At 58.4% G+C, this 21,805-nt stretch overlaps 1 protein-coding gene across 25 annotated transcripts in view; it reads right to left on the reverse strand.

Moving 5' to 3' along the window:
* Positions 1-21,805, reverse strand: part of TACC2 (transforming acidic coiled-coil containing protein 2) — a 208,012-nt gene that overhangs the window by 19,703 nt on the left and 166,504 nt on the right. For 12 of the 25 annotated variants that reach the window (XM_051824267.2, XM_051824261.2, XM_070057109.1 and 9 more), the window contains 7 exons: positions 14,530-15,826; positions 12,544-12,579; positions 10,560-10,620; positions 9,279-9,480; positions 3,794-3,855; positions 1,858-1,973; positions 308-479 (listed from right to left, as the gene is read on the reverse strand). In XM_051824267.2, the coding sequence (XP_051680227.2) occupies positions 308-479; positions 1,858-1,973; positions 3,794-3,855; positions 9,279-9,480; positions 10,560-10,620; positions 12,544-12,579; positions 14,530-15,826 (1,946 nt within the window). The remainder of the gene's footprint in view (positions 1-307; positions 480-1,857; positions 1,974-3,793; positions 3,856-9,278; positions 9,481-10,559; positions 10,621-12,543; positions 12,580-14,529; positions 15,827-21,805) is intronic. The other 13 variants (XM_051824272.2, XM_070057103.1, XM_051824264.2 and 10 more) reach the window with 4 other exon arrangements.

Consider the following 21,805-nt stretch of genomic DNA (forward strand, 5'->3'; position numbering starts at 1 on the left):
CACAGAAGAGGGACAGACAGTACTGCTGAGAACAGCTCCAGGCCAACAGCCAGAGATGGAAAATCGGCGACCTTGGAGGCAAACAAGGCGCTCAGGCGAGACCTGCAGGAGCGACTTGGGGAGGACGGGGCGCCTCTGGCTCATCTGGTGGTCCAGGGTCCCCTGGGCTGGCTTCCGCGTTTGGGAGCCAGCTGGGGTCCTGCAGCAGTGGCCAGGTGAGGAAGCTCTGAAGGCCTGACCCCTTGGTGACAGCCCAGCAGGCCTGGGCCTCGCTCCAGAAACCTCACGCCCCTCCGTCTCTACTTACAATCTCATCCGCCTCTGCAGGGGTGCCCAAGGCCATGGCCTCCAGCTCCTTCTGGGAGGGTTTCTCGGGTGCTTGCATGGGTGGCTCTTGGCTGGGGGCCAGCCCGCGTGTGACAGGATGCTGGATCTTTGCCGCGGTGTTCACAAGGGCTTCGGTCTCCTCGAAACTTGACCTGAGGATCAAAGCATCTTCAGCATCTTGTCCCCGAAGACCCCGCTGACATCAACCCGGCTGCCCCCGTGGGTCAACGCCCCAGGGGTCCCAGGCTGCCAGGGCAGTGTTCCCAAAGCCAGGGCTTCCGTGAGCACGAGTCCTCTGGGCAGGGGCAGACCACAGACCCCAGGGGCGAGGGCACCAACTCTGGGATCACACAGAGAGGGGCCCGGCTGTGTGCTCTTGGGGAAGTGTGGGGTACCCAACCTCAGCTGCCTGCTCTGTAAGAGAGAGGAAGCTTGGCTGGCACCGCGGCTCACTAGGCTAACCCTCCGCCTTGTGACGCTGGCACACCGGGTTCTAGTCCCGGTCGGGGCGCCGGATTCTGTCCCGGTTGCCCCTCTTCCAGGCCAGCTCTCTGCTGTGGCCCGGGAGTGCAGTGGAGGATGGCCCAAGTGCTTGGGCCCTGCACCCCATGGGAGACCAGGATAAGTACCTGGCTCCTGGCTTTGGATAGGCACGGTGCGCTGGCCGCAGCACGCTGGCCGCGGCGGCCATTGGAGGGTGAACCAACGGCAAAGGAAGACCTTTCTCTCTGTCTCTCTCTCACTATCCACTCTGTCAAAAAAAAAAAAAAAAAAAAAAAAGAGAGAAAGAGAGGAAGCTCTCCATGGGGGTTAAATGAGATGCTGCAGACACGTGAAGCATCTAACGTGGCATCAAACACAGGGCTGTGACCGTCATTCTAACAGCGGCACCATGACCACCAGCACTAGCACCCTGGTAGACCCTGGCCTGTTCGCAGGTTTGAGAAGTCGGAGTGAGAGTTTCTACTGTGCCTCGGTGAGGGGTGGTAGGCATGACAGGAGGGTCCAAACCTTAAAGCAAAGCCCCACAACTTCCCCTGTCACACGTCACATGTGACGTGTTCAGAACGTGCAAGTATTAACGCCCACATGACCCACCTGCCAGGCACCGGGGCGGAGCTGTCCCCACACAGCCTCTCTTTGGAAGACAGGTGCCCTACCCCTCCCCTTAAATCGTCCTAAAATCCCCCCAAGTTCAGTTTTACTCCTCCCCACTCAAGGAGACGGAGGTGCAGCAGGGTCACGTAAATCCCATGAGGTCCCACAACCAGGACTCCGAACCCTGCACTGTGCTGCGCCCTGCAACAAATGACGGAATCGACTCTTGGGTGCACGGGACAGACAAGGGCATCTCACAGCCAGGGCTTAAAGGACGTCACCCCAGGGGAAAACCCAGCGACCAAGGCGTTGACTTCCCTGTGGGCACGCGGAGAACCCCCGCTAAAGGGATGAAGCACCGATGACAGTGCAAAGGGGCTCGGGGACCGTGGGGCCTCCGGGCTGCTCCGAGCTCTCAGCACGTGGTCGTACCCTGAACACGGCGTCGGCGAGTCCGACACGCGGGCAGGAGGAGACTTGACGGGGCTCTCCTGAGAAGTGTCAAACATGAGGTACAAGGCCTGCTTCTTCGGGGCGTCATCGTCCTGCTGGGGGATTAAAATCACAGGTCAGCCGGGCACCTTGGCCGAACACGCTACCAGGATGGAAAACCAAGAGCAGGCACTCGCCAGAGAGGAGCAAAGAACCCGTCGTGCTCCCAAAGCCAACAAGAGGAGAGGAGAAAGCTAGGCTGGCTAGGGAGGGTGGAGGCTCAGAAAGTGCAACCTGGTGCGGGCAGGAACGCACGCGGACGAGGCAGAAGGGCCCCAGAGGGGCCAGCGTGCGGGACTCTGCCCATCCACGCCTACCGGGCCAGGAACCGAGCCGGGCACCGCAGGTCAGCAGGGGCTAGGTAAGCTCCCAGGTGGGACTTCTCACAGACGAACGGGGGGAGAGGGGGCAACACAACAAGGCAACGGGACGAGCATCACCCCTGGGGCACTGACAAGTGGAGGTGAAAGGGCTCAGCCTGAAGGGACAGGGTTTCCTTTCAGTGGATGCAGGCGAGAAGGGAACGGGCAGGGTCGCTCCAGAAAACGCGGCCACGACCTGCCAGGAGCAGTCAGTGCCCGAGGGGCCCCTGAGGCTTCATCCAAACCTGTGACCGACACCCACGCGTGCTCCATGGCAGCAGTAGCGTCTTGCCCTTGGCACAGGGCGAACAGAAGGGTCTGGGCGTCTGGACCTTTTTGGATTTTTAGAATTTGAGATCTGCATATGCATGAGCTACCATGACGAAGGGACCCAAGTCCAAACACAAAGTTCACCTACGTTTCACGTGTATCTTATTTATACACCCGGAAGGTAATTTTACTTATGCTGTTTCTAAGCAGTCTGACTATGCCCCGTCACAGGAGGTCAGGTCTGGAATTCCCCATGAGGCCTCGAAGGTTTTGGGTTCTGGAGTATTTTGGATTTTGAATTCTCTGATTTATGTGGCCCCCTCCACTGAGGCCCAGCTGTGACCTCAATGGTCAGCAGCTCACTAAGAGATGAGGACAAAGGCACGTACTCTGCCTCGGAGCTGTGACTTTACCAACTTGGCGCTTGGGATGGATACAATGTCCCACCCAACCTCCCACCAGCAAGCTGCAGAAGCATCTAACACATCTGCCGAAGAGAAGTGTAGCACGTTCCCAGCCATTACTGGTCCTCCCGAGCACTCCCAGGCCCCGAGGGCATCACTGGACAAGGGCACAGCAAGGAACAAAATGCCCTGGGACGGCCACCCGCCCATCATAACCCCACGAAACGGAACAGGGGAAGGCTACTGCCCTGTAACACCTGTGACGTCTGGCAATCAGCTTGTAGAAAACGGCTATTAGTAAGTACACTTTAAAAAGATATCTCTGGCCGGCACTGCGGCTCAATAGGCTAATCCTCCACCTTGTGGTGCCGGCACACCGGGTTCTAGTCCCGGTCAGGGCGCTGGATTCTGTCCCGGTTGTCCCCCTTCCAGGCCAGCTCTCTGCTATGGCCTGGGAAGGCAGTGGAGGATGGCCCAAGTCCTTGGGCCCTGCACCACATGGGAGACCAGGAGAAGCACCTGGCTCCTGCCTTCGGATCAGCACGGTGTGCCAGCCGAGGTGGCCATTGGAGGGTGAACCAACGGCAAAAGGAAGACCTTTCTCTCTGTCTCTCTCTCTCTCACTGTCCACTCTGCCTGTCAAAAAAAAAAAAAAAAAAAAGATATCTCTGACTGCTCCTTCTCAGTGCAGGGAAGTCATTCCACAGGAAGGCTGCCAACACCGCGGCATTTCCTGCCGGTGAATGCCAAACGGAGTGGGCTGAGCTCCGACCCCACCCCAGTCCCCATCACAGTGTGCCCAGGACACTCTGCCCAGCGGACAGGGCAGGAAGGACTTACAGGTAAGGAGGTGCCGATTTTTTCCATGTATTCGATTTCATAGGAGTTTCTGTAATCCAACTCTGCCAAAGAAACAAAAAGTGAAGTCAGTGCCAGAGACAAAGATGGGAAGCCTTGAGCTGGGCAGGGCGCAGCTTAGAGCAAGTTTTGAGACGTCTGCGAAAGCCCACGGACTCCGGAGACTTGGTGCTGCCGGCCCAGGAGGCTTAACTCAGCCCCGTTCCGAGAATCGGCAGACAGCTTTTATACAGGCAACTCTGCTGTGAGAGGTCTAAGGGCCCGGAGACACCAAACCACGACCAAGCACAGGTGTGGCCGTGGACAGTTTTTGGACAAAGCTGTTGGATCAGAGCATGTGCATTTTGGGTGCTGGTTTTCTCTGTGACTCTCGCATCAGTGATACATCCTGATGACACGCCGGACTTGGATCCATACTGCCTCCATGAATCCTGCTCCAGTCCCTATCAGAAGCAACCAAAGGGCAGACGCTGCTCCCCCAGCGTTGCAAGTCAGAGAAGCTTTGCCAGCCACCTGGAACATTCCCCAAGTTCTATCCAAAGTAAAATTTCCAAATGCAAAGACTATTGACAATCCAAGAAGGTGGAGAGGTGACCTATTTCAAATTGAAAGGCGACTTCAGGCTGCAAAGAAAATTCTAGGTATTCAGAGACTAGAAGCCTCACAGTCAGGCTCAGGCACCTGATGGTTCCCTGTGGAGAGCCCACCCTGCTGCTCAGTTGAACTTCCCATCTAGCAAACAGACTGAGGCCCACACCAGGCAGAGCAGGTGCGATGAGGCGGGAGACGGAAATGACTGTGACCTTGCAAAAGCCCTAAGCCGGAGCTACAAGCTGTCCACAAGACGTGCCCACGACCTGCTCGGAAACCTGCTATGCAAAAGCACCTGCACTGATCCCTGGGGCTTAAGGCCTCATATTTTTTAGGTGAAAATAAATACAAAGGGCAGTTCTGACCTAAATCCCCCTTACTTCTGCATATGTTGAAGGCGTCACTGGAAAAAACAATTCTTCAATCTAAACTTTGAGTTGACATATTTCCTCAAAGACTCTTCAAACCCGCCAGCCTGCACGGCTGCAGCTGAACGAACACACGTGCCCAAGCACGCAGACAAGCACGTGGACAACTCTCTAGGCCTCTCCGCGTGTCCTCGGTACAGCAAGCCCGCAGGTGGTTTGGCTGATAAACATCCAGAAAGGCTTCCTGCCTCCCGTGTGCCTGGACCACCAGCCGAGCATCCCTGGGAAAGCACAGCAGAGCCTGGGGCACACACTGGAGCCTTGGGGTGGCGCTCACTGGGACGCGAGACAGCCACGCCGTAGCCAAAGAAGACGGAAGATCTTCCTCACCTGAGAAATGGGGGGGGGGGGGGGGGGGCAGCGAGGGGCAAGATGATCCCCAGGCCTTTTCCAGGACTGTCCCTTTCTGAAGGGAGGACCCAGAATGGCCACCTTAATGTGCTGTGTAGCCTGGAGAAGGCCATGGGGAGACAGTGCTTCCTTCCAGCCGCCAGGAGCAGGGCCAGTCCGATCAGCCCAGGTTACCTGGGAGGACTCTGCCAGCACAGCCCAACACGGTGCACGGCACCAGCACTGTGCCAAACAAGCCAGGGCCTGCCACAGGCTTTACCAGGGACCCGTGGCCAGGGAGCACTGTCCACCTCGGCACAGCCTCCCACCGGGAGCCCAGCGCACTTCCTGGCAAGTGCATCTGTGTGGGCCTGGGTCACTAAGCTCACTTACCTGCCTTCTTCCCCCCCCTGCCAGGGGTCTCCCCTGCCATTGCCCTGGGTTTCCCATCCTTCCCTTCAGGGGCCACACCAGGCAGTACCAAAACGGGGTGCTCTGTCGCCGAGACACACTTGCATCCAACAGCCTTGGTTCCGCGGCCGCCTTCTGCGTGGGCACTGCAGTCCCAGGTGCCTGGCAGACACTCGGAGACGCTCCTTCAGAACCTGTCCCCCACTGCTGCTCACAGCCCCTGGGCCCTCATTTATAATTTACCAAGTGGCCTGGGCAGGACGCAAGCGGAAGAAAACCTCTTCCTGTCATCTGGGGTGATCTCCAACATGCTGAAGAAGCATCTTCCTGACACTGCGCCTCACATCCCGCTCATCTGCTTTCGATTTGAGCCTCCCAGGGCAGGCGTGGGGAGCACAGCCATGTCCAATTTTAGCTCCATTTTCACACCAGGCCACACGCTGCTGGCAGGCCAGGAAGGTGTCATGCCAATGGCACCAGTGGCACATCGCCCTCCACCCAGAGCAGGGTCCCCCACAGAACTGCAAGATCGTTCCCCTCGGACGCTGCAGGACCAGGGGCCCAAGGCTATTTTCTGCAGGTTCCGCCCTATCCAAGGGCATTCCAGGTACTCATTCACCCGGGGGCCCAGCGCAGCCAGGAGGCTTGACAGCTGTTTGCAACAGACTCTACTGGCTAGAGCTTGGCTTGGGGCCCCGAAGAGTGCAGGGGAGTTCAGTCCTCTACTCCCTGGACCCGGGAGGCCAACTCATCCACGCTGCTCTACGCCTATTGACTTCTCTGGAAAATGGAGCCCAAGTGCCTGCATCTTGCAGGATAAGATGGAACAGGGTAAGAAAATTCTGGGGCTGGCACTGTGGTACAGCCGGTTAAGCTGCTGCCTGCGATGCTGGCATCCCCTACTGGGCGAGGGTTGGAGTCTCAGTTGCTCCATTTACTATCCAGTTCCCTGTTAATACACCTGGAAAAGCAGCAAAAGATGGCCCAAGTCCTTGGGCCCTGCACCCTTGTGGGAGCCCCGAATGCAGCTCTAGGCTCCCGGCTTTCAACCTGGCCCAGCCCCAGCCATCTGGGGAAGGAACCAGTAGATGCGCGATCTCTCTCTCTCTCTCTCCTCTCTCTGGCATGTGAATGTGCTATATAATTCTCTCAAGTAAGTAAATAAATCTTAAAAAAAAAAAAAAAAAAAGGAGAGGATAAAAGCACTACAATGAGTCACAGAAATGAAAGGACCATGATCAGATCTGCTGCTGCTCCCTGCTGTCTCCCTTCTCGGTGTGCGTCATGGGGCAGCGGTGCCACCATTAGGCTCCGGAGGAGGACACCTTCCCCCAGTGGACACGGGAAGGAAAGCACCGACGGAGCTGGGAACCAGGTGGGCACCAACGGCCACCCAGACTCATGAATCTAAAACCACCTGCAAATGGCCCCCCAGGGTCTGGGGGCCCCAGGCAGGGGAGCGCTCAGCAGCTGGGAAGCCCAGTGCTTCCTAATCTCTGCATCCCTAGGGGCCCAGGGGGAGGTGTCATCCCACGACCCTGCGCTGAATGAGGTCGCACCTCAGAGCAAGGCACTTGCTGAACAGACGTGCAGAGTGGCTGGTCCGGGGCTTTCTTAATCAATAGAAGACGGTGAGTGTCACCGAGAGTGGACACAATTATGGTCCAAACGCAGGACTGTGGTCACCTGGGCATCTTTCTAAACTTGTTCCATGCGGGGCTGTGTTGAAATGCTACAGGCAACATGAGGCTGTTCACCACCACTCTCACACACGCAGGCAGGGAAGCCCGGTTGGTTCAACAGCCTCCTTCTCCAGGAGTGGGCGGCAGAGAGCCCAGTGGCTGGGTGCTGAGACACTGGGCGAGCCCCTTCCTGCTCTAGGCGCCTGTCTCATTCCTACACCCCCATCCCGACCTCCACGCCTCTGAATTCTCCTACACCACGCCAAGTCCAGACTGGCCTTTCTCGGTTTTCTCTGACAGTCAGAAGCTTTGTCTCAAGCTCCAGTGGTGTGAACCAGCAAGGAAGCCTCAATGGCCAAGACCAACGCCCGTGCTCGCACGTCCTGCGCCACTGCAGGGACGACACCCCTCCCACGCAGGCGACGTCTGCTGCAGAGTTCAAGTCCGCTGAGTTGACACGGAGCTGTGCACCTGCCTGGCCTTGCACTTCCTTTCTCACAGATCTCTTTAGTCATCACTAGCTCAGGGGCTGGGGGAACACCCAGAGGAACCAGACAGAGCTCGTGCCATGGAGACACAATTGAGGAGGGAGGCGAGAAACACACCCAGGTCCTCACGGAAGCATTACGTGACCAAACACACGGCCTGGCTGTCCGGGAGCCACCAGGGAAAGGCTGGGAGGGGGCTGGCCTGAGACAGGCCAGGATGGGAAACATCCGGGGTGGGCTGGCAGCTGGGTGAGGGGATCCAGGGGAAAGATTCCATGCAGGTGAGGCCTGTGGCTCAGGTGTGAGTGCAGAGGGAGACGAGGATCTGCAGGGGGCCGGGGCCAGGGCCAGGTCCTGGGGCCTCAGGTGGCGGGTTAGGGAGAGGTCACTCGTAAGCCTCCCAAACACCAGGCCAGGGGGCCAACCTGACAGCTCACCAAAAAGGCTCTCTTTTGCAGAAAGGGCCAGGAGTCCTATATATATATATATATATATATATATATATATATATATATACACACACACACACACACACACACACACACACACACGCACAGGGTCATCTTCTCATGGCTACGTATGGAAAGGCAGCTTTGTGGGGTGAGAAGAATCCAACATTCTGAAGACACGATTTCACCCGTGAAATGCATCTGACCACAAAAGCACCCGGTTCCACCATGAGGTCTCACGGACACACGGGACACCTCCAAGAGAAGCCGGATTGTGGCACAAGAAGCCGGCACTCACCACCCCCTGCCCTGCCCAGCCCAGACGGGGGAGGTCGCTGCACGGAGGTCTTGGTAGCAGCAAAGACGTGGCGACCAATCAAGATCTTGGAAGGAAACTCACACCCATCACGTGAGCCAGAGGGTGGAGACGCCGGCCCTGAGCTAAGACTCAGGTAGGGGTGTGTGCACTGGGACGCCAAGGACAGCTGCACCCTGCAGGAGGCAGCTCCAGCCACCTTCCTAGCAGCTCAGGAGTCATGGGAGCCCATATGCAGGGGCCTCTGTGTGGGAAGCAACTCTACGCACTTCTTGATTCACCCAGTCATGCTGTGCTGACTCAAGCCTGAGACCCAGACGGCAGCAGGAGGAGACCGGCTACTGAGCTCCGCAAAGTGCCTGGGGCCCCCAGGAAGGAATCGCACCCCGTCAGCAAGCTGGGGTGGACCTCTGTGTGGCCTGTGTATCTGAACACCCAAGAAGGGGCACCCAGAGACCCCAGACAGGAGGGGCCTACACTGAGCGTTAGGCTAGCATGATGCTCCCTTAGCACTGGGTCTTTCAAAATCACAAAAGGAAAGAAGCACACGGCCAGGAATGCACAGAGGGCCCCTCGGTACACAGGGCACTGTGCTGCTTGTTAGAGGTGTCTCAGGGGGAGGACAGCTGGCGGAGTTTCCGGCCGTCTTCAAAGGCAGCCTCGGCTGCAAGCCTTGGGGGCGATGTGCAGACGGGACCCAGAGCAGTGTGGTCACCGGCTGAGAACTTCCTCTCCCAGCCCTCCACGCCCTGCCGGCCCCCGCACTGCTTACCCTCTGTGGGGGAACTGAACTTGGTCTCGTTGACGAAGGTGGACAGGTCCGAGGGCTGCGGGAAATCCTGCTTGTCGGCCTCCAGGTCCACCGTCATACATGTCCACTTCTGGTTGGTGACCGCCAGCTTCTCCTCGTCTGTGGCGTGGACCACGGCAGAGATGACCGGCGGTGTCTCCGGCGTCGCAGCCGGAGTGGGGTCCTGGGCGGGCAAAGGAAGCAGTGTCTTCCCTCAATCAGTCTCCCGCTCAGGAACCAAACTGCACCCGGCCCAGGGTCTGGGCCCCCTGACGCGGGACAGGTCCCTGCCGACATCCACCGCGGGTTCTCCTCGGGCCCCGCTCCACATGGTTCCCAAGAAACACATCCTTTCTCTCTGAGTGTCAGGTGCGTTTCTGGGAGTGACCGTGGGCTCCAACAAACAAATAAACAAAAATCACTATCTTGGGCTCTGGCTGTCTGAGACATTCCTGCCAGCTCTAGGACTACAGCTGCTGTGCCAGTCACCAGCGCCCCCGGCTCGCCGGCCCCTGGCAGCCAGCACCGCCTGACAATCCTCCTGCTACTCTCTGGAGGCCGAGCAAAGGTGGTCTGACCCATGTCTGCAGGAGACCGTGGCGCGGAACAGGATATAGTGGGATGAGCTGTGATGGGGACCCTCTTCCTGGGTCTGGGGTCTGCAGCTGAAGTTTTGTTGGCTTGGACTTGGAGGATTATGGGGTTTGTATGTTTTGTGACCTGGAAATAGCCCCCAAATGGTGTGGCAAACAGGCTTGAGGGTGACCAGGGTACAAGACACGGAACACACAAGCGGTCTTCAAAAGGTTCGTGGAAGACGCATATTAAGAGAAAATCATGCATGGGTTTCCAAATCTCCCACGCCCGAATAAGCTTATCTTTCAGTTATAAGTTCCATGAGCTTTTAGAAGTACTCTGGTATTTAGCTATTCCCTCTCCCCGGTTTTGTTTCCTCCGTATTCATTTATCTCCAAAGACTTTCTGAACTTGAAAGTCAGATCCGCTCCAGCAGATTCACGACCAGAACAGGCCCAGGACTCCCACAGAACCCAAGGGATGCTTTCCCTCTTCCCGGCGTTCCTTCCCACTCTCGGGACACACCCGGATCTTCCCCAAGGTGAAGGACAGACACGGAGCAGCCTCGGTGTGGGAGGCAGGAGGGGCTCTGGGACCACGATCAGCATGACCAAGGACACCTGTGCACCCGGCAGCAGCGCGACCTCCCCAGGTGAGCCATAAACAGAGATGGAGGCGACATCGTACCTGAGAAGGTGGGTCAGAGAGAGGAGACCGCTTTGGTGACTTTTTCACCCTAAATGTGTCACTGGAAACAAAATGGAAAATGTGAACACAAGGAACAGGGGCGCAGAACACTCTAGAACAACACGAGCAGGCTCAGCCCCGCCTCTGCTGAGCTGTCTGGCCACACCCCCCCGCACCAGCCGCCCGGTCCATGCCAACACCACTTCCTTAATTTTTTTTTTCACAGATATTATTTTTGCCCTCAAGAGAAATAAATCCATCAAGCTGGAAATCCTTAAAGAGATGCCATTTTGGAGAGCTGACCCAGAAAATGATGCTAAATTTAACTAAATGTTCTTATTTTATAAAGCAAAGTTTTGGGGAGTGGATTAATTCACCCCGACTCTTCCAGAATGTCAGAGCCAACTCAGGTAGAGGGAGGAGCCCCAGGCTCAGGACACCAAAGCACAGGATCCCATCTGCAGACAGCCCTTCACAAACAGCCCAAGGACCTGTGCAGACACAGGAAGTTCTGGACCTCGGGGAGATGCACAGAGCCCTGCCCACTCACAGGAACGCTGAGCCTACTACAAGGGACTCTGTCCCAAGGCAGGGCTGGGGGTGGGATGACCTTTCACGCCTCCCTATCACTGGTTGAGGGACAAGATCCACGAGTCTCTTCTCTGGAGCCTCCTGGTCACCTTCATATACATAATGGGGGGGGGGTGCGAGGCAAAGGGAACATCGGACCAGGCTCCTGAGGGGCGGGGACGGCGGAGCCCAGGAGGAAGGGACGACTTCAGCATGAATGGCTCCATGAGGTCCACTGCAGGTCAGGAACCACTTCCACGGCCAGGACAGAGGCCCTCTCCACCCTGCAGACCGGCCCCTGCCCCAGCTCCCAGGCTGGTCCACTCCCAACTAAGCAAGGGCTTTGGTGGGGAGGGTCCCTCACCTGAGACCCCATCACCCTCTCCAGCTCTCCACACTAACTGGATGGGCAGAGCAGGTTGACATTCAAGTTCCTTCCCTGTGTTCTCTCGAATAAAATGCTCCAACAATGGCATTCAGTCATGAAAAGGGGCTGTAAGTGGCTCTTTCCAGCATTTATGGCATCTGCCATAGTGCAATCGCAGCTTGAAGCACATATTTATTCATGCATATGAGGAGGCAACTGTATTTTGTAATTGCTAAATGGCTTGAAAATCCTAAAGAAATCCCTTGGGCAGAAGACAGCCTGAGAGACGCCACTCGGGCCTGGGGCTTCCAGACGCATGGGACCAGGGCAGCTGCCCTCGTAAGGACAAGGAAAAAGCAGGCGTCTTTGGAACCCTGAGTGCCACCCACAAGATCGCTGCTGGCCAGCAGAGACACAGAGGCGGTCAGCACGGATGGCGGCTGGGGCATGCTGGCACCCGGCTGGAGGACCAAGGCCCTGGCCCAGGGCAGCCTGGCGATGGCTCTCACAGCCATGCGCTCCACCTGGGAGCTGACCCCGGACCTCAGGATGCTCCTGCGGGCCTCCACGTGGCACGGCCCCAACTTTGTGTCTCATGGGCTTGGAGACTGCCTGGGCAGTCACCGCCTGCGCTTAGGCAGGGCGGCCGTTTGAACATGAAGCCACCATGCTAGTGAAAGCAATCGCCTGCTTGTCCCATTTAAGTGAAAGAATGGAAGGAGGAGCTAAAAAAAAAAAAGAATGTATGCATTTCAGATGAAGACATCCAATATGCACTGGGGAGGGGAAAAGTTTCATTCCCAACAAGCAGGCAGATGTTGGATAATCACGTTTGCACAGCCAAGCAGTCTCATTTATGCTAATCACCATGAAACGGCAAAAGAACCTTGCTGCTGGGAGCCCCGTGCCCCGTCATTCCCAAGCCCGCCACGGAAACGTATCAGTAGCAGCCACGGACAGGACATACAAAAGGCTTGGAAGCAGAAACAAAAGGCAGAGAAAAAAGCACGTTTGGCATACGAAGCAGATTCTGTTAAATGTACTTACAACAGAGAACACACAGACATCACATCTTCAACCATCCTACGACAAGAAGACAAAGAGAAGAGAGACAGACAGAGGAACTGACAAAAAGGATCCACCTGCAGACAAGCAGTTCCTAATGGGTTAGGAGACAAGAGCCATCGCTGTAGATCCTGCCTGGGAGGCTGGGTCGCAGCCGGCAGTTTGGAAAGGCACTGCTGGGGAACAACTCCTCTCCGGGGTCTCGTGACCCCACAAGGTATGGGTGGCGTCTTCCGAGCCGACAGCCCCCAGCTGCTCCAGAGGTGACACTGGGGGATGTGGCGTGAACTTCCCCGACCTGTGTTAGCACCGACCCCGGGACAAGCACGTGGCTGGGGACTGACTACAAGCAGGCTATCTCGGGGAAGGAGGGGTGGCCACGAGTGACCTGCTTCACAGACGAGAGGGCAGGGCTTGTGGGAGAGATTCTGGATTTTTCCTCTTCCAGACTGAAGTTTCCAGCATGGGTTTTCTGGAGTCTCTAGGAAGAGCCTGGTTGGGTAACTGACCCAGGATAAGGGGATAAGGGGATGTTTTTGGCAGGGAAGGCCTAGCCACCACCGCACAGAGCAGAGGAACCCAAGGCTCATGTCAGACATTCAGTGAGTAGGGGAGCCCACGGTGAGGGTGAACGGGTCACTCACTCTTGTTTGTGCCAGGCAGACTCAGAGGGGCCAGCACTGCGGCCCGCTCTCTGCGCTGCCTCCGGGGGATTCGTCTCGGCCTTGCTGAGTTACTGCTGACATGTCTCAGGGCAGCGGCAAAGCTACAAGCAGCCACCACACCACTCCTGGTCCCTGCAGCCACGCGAGCCAGAGCTGAGTCACAGCCTGGGATGAGCTCTGCGGGCACGGACGAGGCAGACACAAGGCCCGAGGGCTCCTGAGCTCCGGGGGACCACGGGGTCGGCCTCCCCCGTTCAGCTCCACGTTGCCCTGCTGCACTTACAGGCCTTCGGACTCCTGCCTAAGAAAAGAGCCTAGAGGGGCCAGCGTTGCGGCACGGCGGGTTAAGCTGATGATGCCCACAACGCCCCCACGCCATATAGGAGCACGGTCCAAGTCTGGGCTGCTCCCCTTCTGATCTGGCTTCCCGTTAGTGGCCTGGAAGGCAGTGGAGGACGGCCCAGTGCTTGGACCCCGGTCACCATACGGGAGACCCAGAAGGCGTTCCAGGCTCCTGGCTGCAGTCTGGACCAGCCCCAGATGTTGCAGCTTTGGGGAGTGAACTGGTGGATGGAGACTGATCGCTCACTATCTCTCCATCTCTCTCCCTCTGTCTCTCCATCTCTCTTTCTCTCTCTCTCTCTCTCTATATATATATATATGCACACACACATATATATTGTATTTATCACTGTGCCTTTCAAATAAATGAAATAAATCTTTTTGAAAAAGTGACTAGAGAGAGGGAAGGAGACAGGGTGGGGGTAGGGGACAGGTTTCTTCAGGGCTGGTCAGGGTGCACGCAGGGGCCCACCCGGCTCAGCTCTCCCCCAGGGGCCTCCTGGCGCCTACGACATTTGCCTCCTGGACTAAGGTTTGCTTAACAGCCAGAAATAAATGCTATGAATGGTAACCATATTTTAAAGGGCATCTCCTGGCTTTTGGCAAAGGCAAGGCTCTCCGAAAAGAGATTTCCAGGCTGAACAGGGAGGTCAGTGGCCAACAGGGGGTGTTCCCTCCTAGGGGCACTTCCCAGCCTTCCCCGAGTGGAACATCACGGTCTTCGGCTACCAACCTTACTGAGGCAAAAGATCAAGCACGGCTGAGCCCTGAAACAGCGTGTGGACGGGCAAAGGCTGCCGCGGCCCCAGAGGAAAGCACGCATGTTACCCGCCTCGTGGAACGCACGTGAACACGGCATCACACAGCAACCAGGGCCGAGGCTGGGGCAGCCAGAGGCTACGCAGGCTCACGGCCAGGGTCCCCTGCCTCCCACCCTGCCCTCCGCCACCCCTGCACTTACGTCTTGAGGGGCGTCTTCTTCTTCTTGGCGGGCTTGTTGAGCCCATCCCCGTCCATCGCACCGGCTTCGATGGCACTGGCTGGGATCTCAAAGGAGGCTGGGGACTTAGACGGGGAGCTGGGGGTCTTAGAGGACGCCTTAAAGGGGTCCACGGACTCATCACAGGCCTCTGGGTCAAAGGTGTAGGACTGTTGGGGCAGTTTGGGAGACTCCTGCATTTTTGAGGTGGATGAAAAGGGGTTAAAGTTGGGGTCATCCCACTTGTCAATATCAAAGGTATAGGTACCTTTGGCCATAGGGATGTCACTGGGCTCGGCGGGGGAGCTGGTGGGTGAGGCAGGAGCGTTGTCGAGTTTCTCGGGGGTCTTTTTCATCTTTGGCCTCCGTAGGGGCATCTTGGCGACCGGTTTTTTGCCTGTCTTTTTGCTAGCAGGCGTGCCGTCACCCTGGCTGTCCCAACCACCCTTGTCCTCAGAGTAGTCGAACTCCAGCCTCACCGAGAGCCCTCTGGCGGGGGAGTCCCCTGCGCCCCCACTCTCCGCGGGGGTCACGGCCGCCGCCTCGGGGGCCGTGCTGGCAGGCAAGGCTTTCCTCCCCACGGTGGGCGAGTTCTGCACTCTGCCGCCCGCCGAGGCCGGGGCGCTGGCTCCTTCCGCGCCCTCGCAGTCCGGCGGGCAGGCGGCAGGTTCCGGGGGGCTCTCCTCCGACGAGGCTGATCGAGAACCCTCAGGCTTGGCTGGCTCCGTTTTTGTCTCAGATGCTACATGCTCCTTGGTGAGGACGGGACCCTCGCCGGCAGGCTCCGGCTGCGTCTCTTCCACCGGGGGGGTTTCCGTGGGCTTCTTGGTGGTCTGTTTCTTTTTCAAGGATGGCGGCCTGGGCTTTTTAGTTCGCTTAAGGGTACTGGAAGCACTGCTGGAACCCGTGCCATAGGCATCTGGGGCGAGGGCCGCGGCCTCGGGACCAGCCGCGCAGGAAGCGCCATCGAAGTCACCAGCTTGCAGGCTGAGGGAGCGGGGCAGTGAGGACTTGCAGGCGGGCACGGAGTCCGTGGACTTCCTCCGCGAACCCCCGGGGCACTCCGGGGCCTTGGCGTCTGGGGAGCGAGGCTCCGAGCTCTGAAAGGAGTCGACCAGCTCGATGCTGTCGAAGTCCAAGTTGTACGTCCCGCTGCTGGCTATCGGCTTGTCTTCGTCGAAGACGGCCGAGAAGGAGTGCGAGGGAGGACGGAAAGGGCTGCCTTCCACCGAGTCATGCCGGGGGCCGTCGGCGACGGAAGTCGTCTCAGAGCTGCATCCTGGGGAGATGGACAGAGCTGTCACTGGCAGGCCTATCTCATCCCAAGCCAGACCTCTACCTCGTGGGGCGACAAACCCTGGGCAACTCTGCCCTCTGTCCCCTCCTCTGTGAACTGGCAGCCACGAGGGCTGATGAGGGGACACCTCGGACCACGCATTCAAAACACGTCCACCAAGAGCCCAACCGGGACTGGGGATCTGACAACGAACAAAACAGACACGACCCCTGCCTTCCTGCAGGCCACACCCCTCAGGGTGAAGACGCCAAACAAACAAACAACACAGGCCGTCAGATGAGGGGCCGGTGCTGTGGCACAGCAGGTAAGGCCACCGCCTGCGATGCTGGCATCCCAGATGGGTGCTGGTTTGAGTCCTGGCTGCTCTACTTCCGATCCAGCTCTCTGCTGTGACCTGGGAAGGCAGAAGATGGCCCAAGTCCTTGGGCCCCTGCACCCGCGTGGGAGACCGGGAAGAAGCTCCTGGCTCCTGACCTCAGATCGGCTCAGCTCCGGCCGTTGTGGCCATTTGCGGAGTGAGCCAGCTAATGTCTCTTTGGCTTTGCCTCTCTGTAACTTTGCAGAAGGAAGGAAGGAAGGAAGGAAGGAAGGAAGGAAGGAAGGAAGAGGGAGGGAGGGAGGGAGGGGAAGGAGGGGAGGGAGGGGAGGGAGGGGAAGGAGGGGAGGGAGGGGAAGGAGGGAGGAGCTGGCCCCACTGTGACTTGGTGCTGTGTTCCTGCTGTTCCCCCCACCACACACACACACACACACACACACTGGCACAGCAGCCAGATAAATATGGTTAAATTTCAATTTCAGATAAATGGATGTTTTTAGTATAAGACTCTGCGTCCCAGTCACTCATGTTCATCTGAGGTCCAAGTTTCACTGGGCACCCTGCTAACTCTGGCAACCTTGTCCTCGTGCCAACAACCAGCCAGGGCTGGGAATGCCCACCTAGCCCCGAGCTGGCCTCTCACAGGGACGTCTCAGAGCAGCGCGGCCACGCCTGCCCCGTGCACGTGGTGTTTCCTGCAGCGCGGCCACGCCTGCCCAGAGCACTCTGTGCAGGACGCCCATCAAGGATGGGAAATGAGAGCACAGGGAAACTTGAAGCCTCCTGAGCCCAGGAGCTGCTCTTACTTACCCTTGCTTCTCCTGCAGCGGCCACGCTCTCCTGCGGGCTCGATAAATGCCTCCTGGGCGGACAGCCCCTTCCGGAAACGTGGGCGAGTGTCCTGGCATCAAGCCCTCCCCCTCCTAGGTGGCCTAACCGTGGAGCCTGGGTGAAGCCCCTGGCTCTGCTCTCTGCCGTATGACCTCTCCAGCGCCACCAAACACACAGCCCCCTTCTCATCCTAAAAGCAGAGGCCCCCCTCCCCTTTCTTTCCTGAAACACCCCCACCCCTTCCCCCGGGACCTCGGGCACCCATCCTCCAGCAGCACTGACCTGGTCCCCTGCCCTGTGTTACGGCCCTGGGACACCCAGGGCAGAGGGCAGAGGCCCAGGGGATGCTGGGGAGGACCAGGTGCTTTCAAGTGGCCCTGAGAGGAGGGCAGGCAGGCTCAGGCAGTGCCAATGTTCCCACAGCCAGGCCCAAGTACCCGTCGTCCCCCCCCCGTGAGCTGCCACTCGTGCCCCAGCAGCCTTCGAACGCCACTCATTTCCCCGAACCACGCGACCGTTGGCAGATACGTGGCCGAACCATCTGCTCGGTTTCCCCCAGAAAAGGCTGCTGCCTGCTTGGCACGGCTTCCTGTTCAGAACCGACACCTCCTAATTAAATCAAGGGCCCCACACCGCATCTCTGTCAGGGGCGGGCCTGTTCCCTGCAGGCACCCAGCAGCGTCCCAGCCCCTACCCACCACCAGCTGTGACCAAAACGTCTGCAGACATGGCCCCTGGCTCCCGGCTGAGCTCCTGTCTCCTACTGGGAGGTGACTGGGCCAGGCTGCTCCGTGAAGTCCCCCACAGAGCTGGGAGGGCCCTGCCCGTTAAAGCTGACAGCCACGCACACGGCCTGCAGTTTCCCAGGGCCCCTCCTCCCTCTGGATCTCTGAACACACGTATCATATCTGCATGAGGTATGTGCTAACATTCACTCATTCACAAATAATCCGGGGTGCCTCCCACACATCCACCACAGTGCAGTGTGCTGTGGACACAAGGAAGGCAAGAGCAAGACGATCATGCTGGCTCCAGGTTCCAGGTTCCAGGTTCCGTCTGAGGACAAACTCAGCATCCGTGCTTCATCATGGTAGGGGGGAGGGGGTTCCAGCTGCATGGGTCTCCCTGGGCTGCCACAACCACGGACCACAGCCCAAGCGCCTTACACAACAGAAGCGCCTCTCTCACAGTTCCAAGATCGAAGTGGTGGCAGGTTTGGTCTCTACTGAGGTCTTCTCCCTGTCCTGGGGCCCATGCCTCCCTGGCCCTGCCCTCTGACCCCATTTAACCTGGATGACCTCTTTAAAGGCCCTATTTCCAAATACAATCACATGGGAAGGGGACTGAACTTGAAGGCTGAGTAGGGGCAGACACCACTCTGTCCACAACACCAGTGCTGGCCAATAAAACCCCCATGTTAAGAAAAGGGCAAATGCATTTGGAAACAAGAGGGCATGCCAAGGAAAGGGAGAAAGCTAGTAAGTGACAGCTGATGTACCCAATCCCCTCTAACGCCACACCCCTGAGCCGTGCTGGACGTCCTAGGAATGCACTTGCTGCCAGCTGTAGGGGGCTGCCCTTCCTCTCCCCCTGCCTCAATGAGTTCAGGTTGGGCAGGGGTCCCCTGGGCCCAGGGGGCCAAAAGTGACAACCCTTATACCACTGGGTCAAGGGCAAATGATATCACACCCAGGGGACACAGCTGCACACCTTCTAGGGACACGAACAGCAACCTATGGCAACTCGTATATATCCTGGGGACAGGTCTCTGTTTTAAGCAAGTTAACAAGAGAAACTGAACATGACTTGGTCTTGTCACTGGCAGCTCTGGGCAGCCCACAGCAAGCCCGTGATGCAGTCAGTGTTTCTCAGACTTGCCCAGCCTGGACACCCCTGAGATGCCCATTAAAACCTCAGCCTCTCCGTCCACCTGCCCTTCCCTGGAGAAATGTCAGCAAGACTGGGATGGGGCTCATGACCCCTCATTTAACAGGGGCCGCAGGTGCATCTCCTGGTCAGGGAAGCCCGGAACCTGGCTCCCTGCACTGCTTTCCACCTGGGCCTATGCTCATACCAGAACCTCCAGTGGCCACGTCTACTTGCCCACGAGAATGAGTGGGATTTCAGCACGAGCTGGAATGGCTCTCTGACAGTCTCCCTGCCGTCCCTGAGGCAGGAGGCAAGGGGCTACTGCAGTGACAGACAGCGCAGCCACCCTCCTCAAGTGGCCCAAGCACAGGGCTGCAGGAAGTAGCCCTAAAACTCCGCAGAAGTGGCAGGCGGCCATGCTGCCTTGACTTCCCTGCGGTCCACTGCTGTTCACTCTCTGCTGCCCCAAGACCAATGCCCAGCAGCGCTGTGGCCTGCTGCTCCCTGGGTGTCTGTCATGCCCTTGCGTCTGCTCTCAAAGCACAGTCAATCCCACAGGCTCGGGAGGAAAAAGTCCTGACTGAGGCCGCGTGGGTCACAACAATTACTAACCACACTGACTCAATCAGTGATGAGAAATTCTCTTCGTGAAAACCAACCGTTTCCACCAGATCCACCTGTCAGCGGCTGACGGATGTGCCCTCGCTAGGGTGCAGACAGCCTGGGTGGGGCAGTTGCAACACAAGCCACAGGTGCCCAGGAGTGCCACGGTGACAGTCCCGGCAAGGGGTGGTGCACAGGGGACTCACATGGCCCTGCGCTGGATCCTGGCTCTGCCTCAAGCCCAGCCAACGTCACTGCTCTGTCTCGCTCTGCCGGCTGCTGCTTCTCTCCTGCGTCAGTTTCCCTGCCTGCTGTCCTGCTGGGACCCGATGCCCACAGGCCCCCGTCCATCCTGCCAGGCCCCAGCGGGAGCACCCAGGCTGCTGTCCATTTGCAGACCTGACCGTTCCCTGTGTGGAATGGAGGGGAGACGGACGAGCAGGGGCGACAATCAAACGTGTGCTGGGACCCAGGCCAGCCCTCCTGCTTCTCAGCCGGGAAAGGGGCTCATCCCCTTCAGTGTCCTTAAGGCCTCACGGTGACCATGAAATGAGATGCTTTGCAAAAGCGCTTTGTCTGACCACGAGGACAATGCTGGGATTCAGCAGAGGGCAGGGCCAGATAGCTCAGAACCGGATAAAGGGCAGCTGAAATGGCTCTGCCGCTCATCAGCTCCGTGACCTTGGCCCAAGTTCCCCAACCTTGCCGGGCCTCATTGTCACTGTCCCCACTACCACCTCCCAAATGTTACTATTGCTGTATTATCATCATCACGTGTTGTCTGGGACAGGACAGCAGGTTAAGTCATCTGCCTGGGATTAGTGGGGGCCCCCCAGCATCCTGGGGTACACTGGCTGTTGGTAGAGAGGGTACAGGGGCCACTGTGGCCATACAGTGCTGTCAGGACCCTCCAGGACGGTCACCATGGGAAGCACCTGTGAGCCCTGCCAGGGTCTTGGTGTCCCCACTCAGGCCGCCCAGGGCTACCACGGCCAGGTGCGGTCACCACCCTCTCATGTTCCCCACCTGTCTACACAGCCCCTGCTTCCCTGTCAGCCCCCCATCCTGAGATGAAAAGGGCTTTGGGTCTGGTGGCTGTGGACCCCCCATAGCTCTGGCTCAATGGCTGGGGCTCCTGGGGAACAGAGCCAGCTTCTGCCCAGGCCACGTCCACCCCCCACCAGCTGACACTAACTTGCCCCACCTGAGCATTTCCCTTAACACACGGGGGTCCCCACATTTGGTCAGAGCTCAGAATCCCCATCAGCGTCGCCTCCTAGACCTGGGCACATGTAACGCACGCATCTGAAAGGTGGGAGCAGCCTGGCCAAAGAGGGCCTGAGTGCTTGTGGCACCAGACCTGGGTCTGGAAGGCCTTGGCACCCAGCTTGCTGCGTGCTGTGGCCCACGCGTCCATGTCCTCCCAGCACCGCTATGTGGAAATCCTCCCCCGACTCTGGACGTATCAGGAGGTGAGGTCTTTGCAAGGTGACCAGGCTGCGAGGGTGGGGTCCCCATGGATCGATCAGTGTTCCTATAAAAGAGGCTAAGGGAGCCCGTCTGCCACCCTCCCACCACCGGAGGACAGTGAGAAGGTGCCGTGTGTCTAGGAAGCAGAGCGCTGCCTGTTGAGGCTCAGGGAGCCCGTCTGCCACCGTCCACCACGGGAGGACAGTGAAGGTGCCGTGTGTCTAGGCAGAGCTCCCTGTCTCTGCAGCGAGCACCCAATTCCCTCAAAGGAGACAGGAGCAAGCGACAGTGAGCAGGAGCAGGGTGCCCTGCTGCTGGGGCTGTGTGGTCAGGCAGGGCACTGAGCTCCCTCTGCGTCCATCTCAGGACAGTGACCTACCACCAGAGTCGGGCAAGGGCCACTGTGACCTTGGGAGAGAGGAAAGGTATGGAGGAACACAGGGCACAGGGTGGCTCTGGTCACCTCCAAGGCCCCCACGTGGGCCTTTCCCAGGGCTTGGTGGTTCCCCAGCAACAATGAGTAACAAGCTGCATAGCCGGTGCAGACTGCTATCCCTGCAGGGAAGGTGGGCAACTGCTGGGAGGAGCCCACCTCGGCTCCCCTGCCACACCGCCGCCCAACCATGCTCTGCCCCAGGACAGGGGCACAGAGCCACCCACGCCCACACAGAGCTCAGCACCGGCAAGCACAGCAACGACTTTTACTCCACACCTACTAAGTACCAGTACTGGGCTAGGTGCTCAAATGCACCTGCTCCCGCCTTCTGCACAGGAAGCGTGTGGCTGGAGTCAGAGAGGCCTGGGCTCCAATCCCACAGCCCCTCACCTGCTGTGAGACAGCAGCCGAGGCGCAGCTGAACTCCCTGGCTCAC

The sequence above is a fragment of the Oryctolagus cuniculus genome, chromosome 15, assembly GCF_964237555.1.
Source record: "Oryctolagus cuniculus chromosome 15, mOryCun1.1, whole genome shotgun sequence".
Taxonomy (NCBI): domain Eukaryota; kingdom Metazoa; phylum Chordata; class Mammalia; order Lagomorpha; family Leporidae; genus Oryctolagus; species Oryctolagus cuniculus.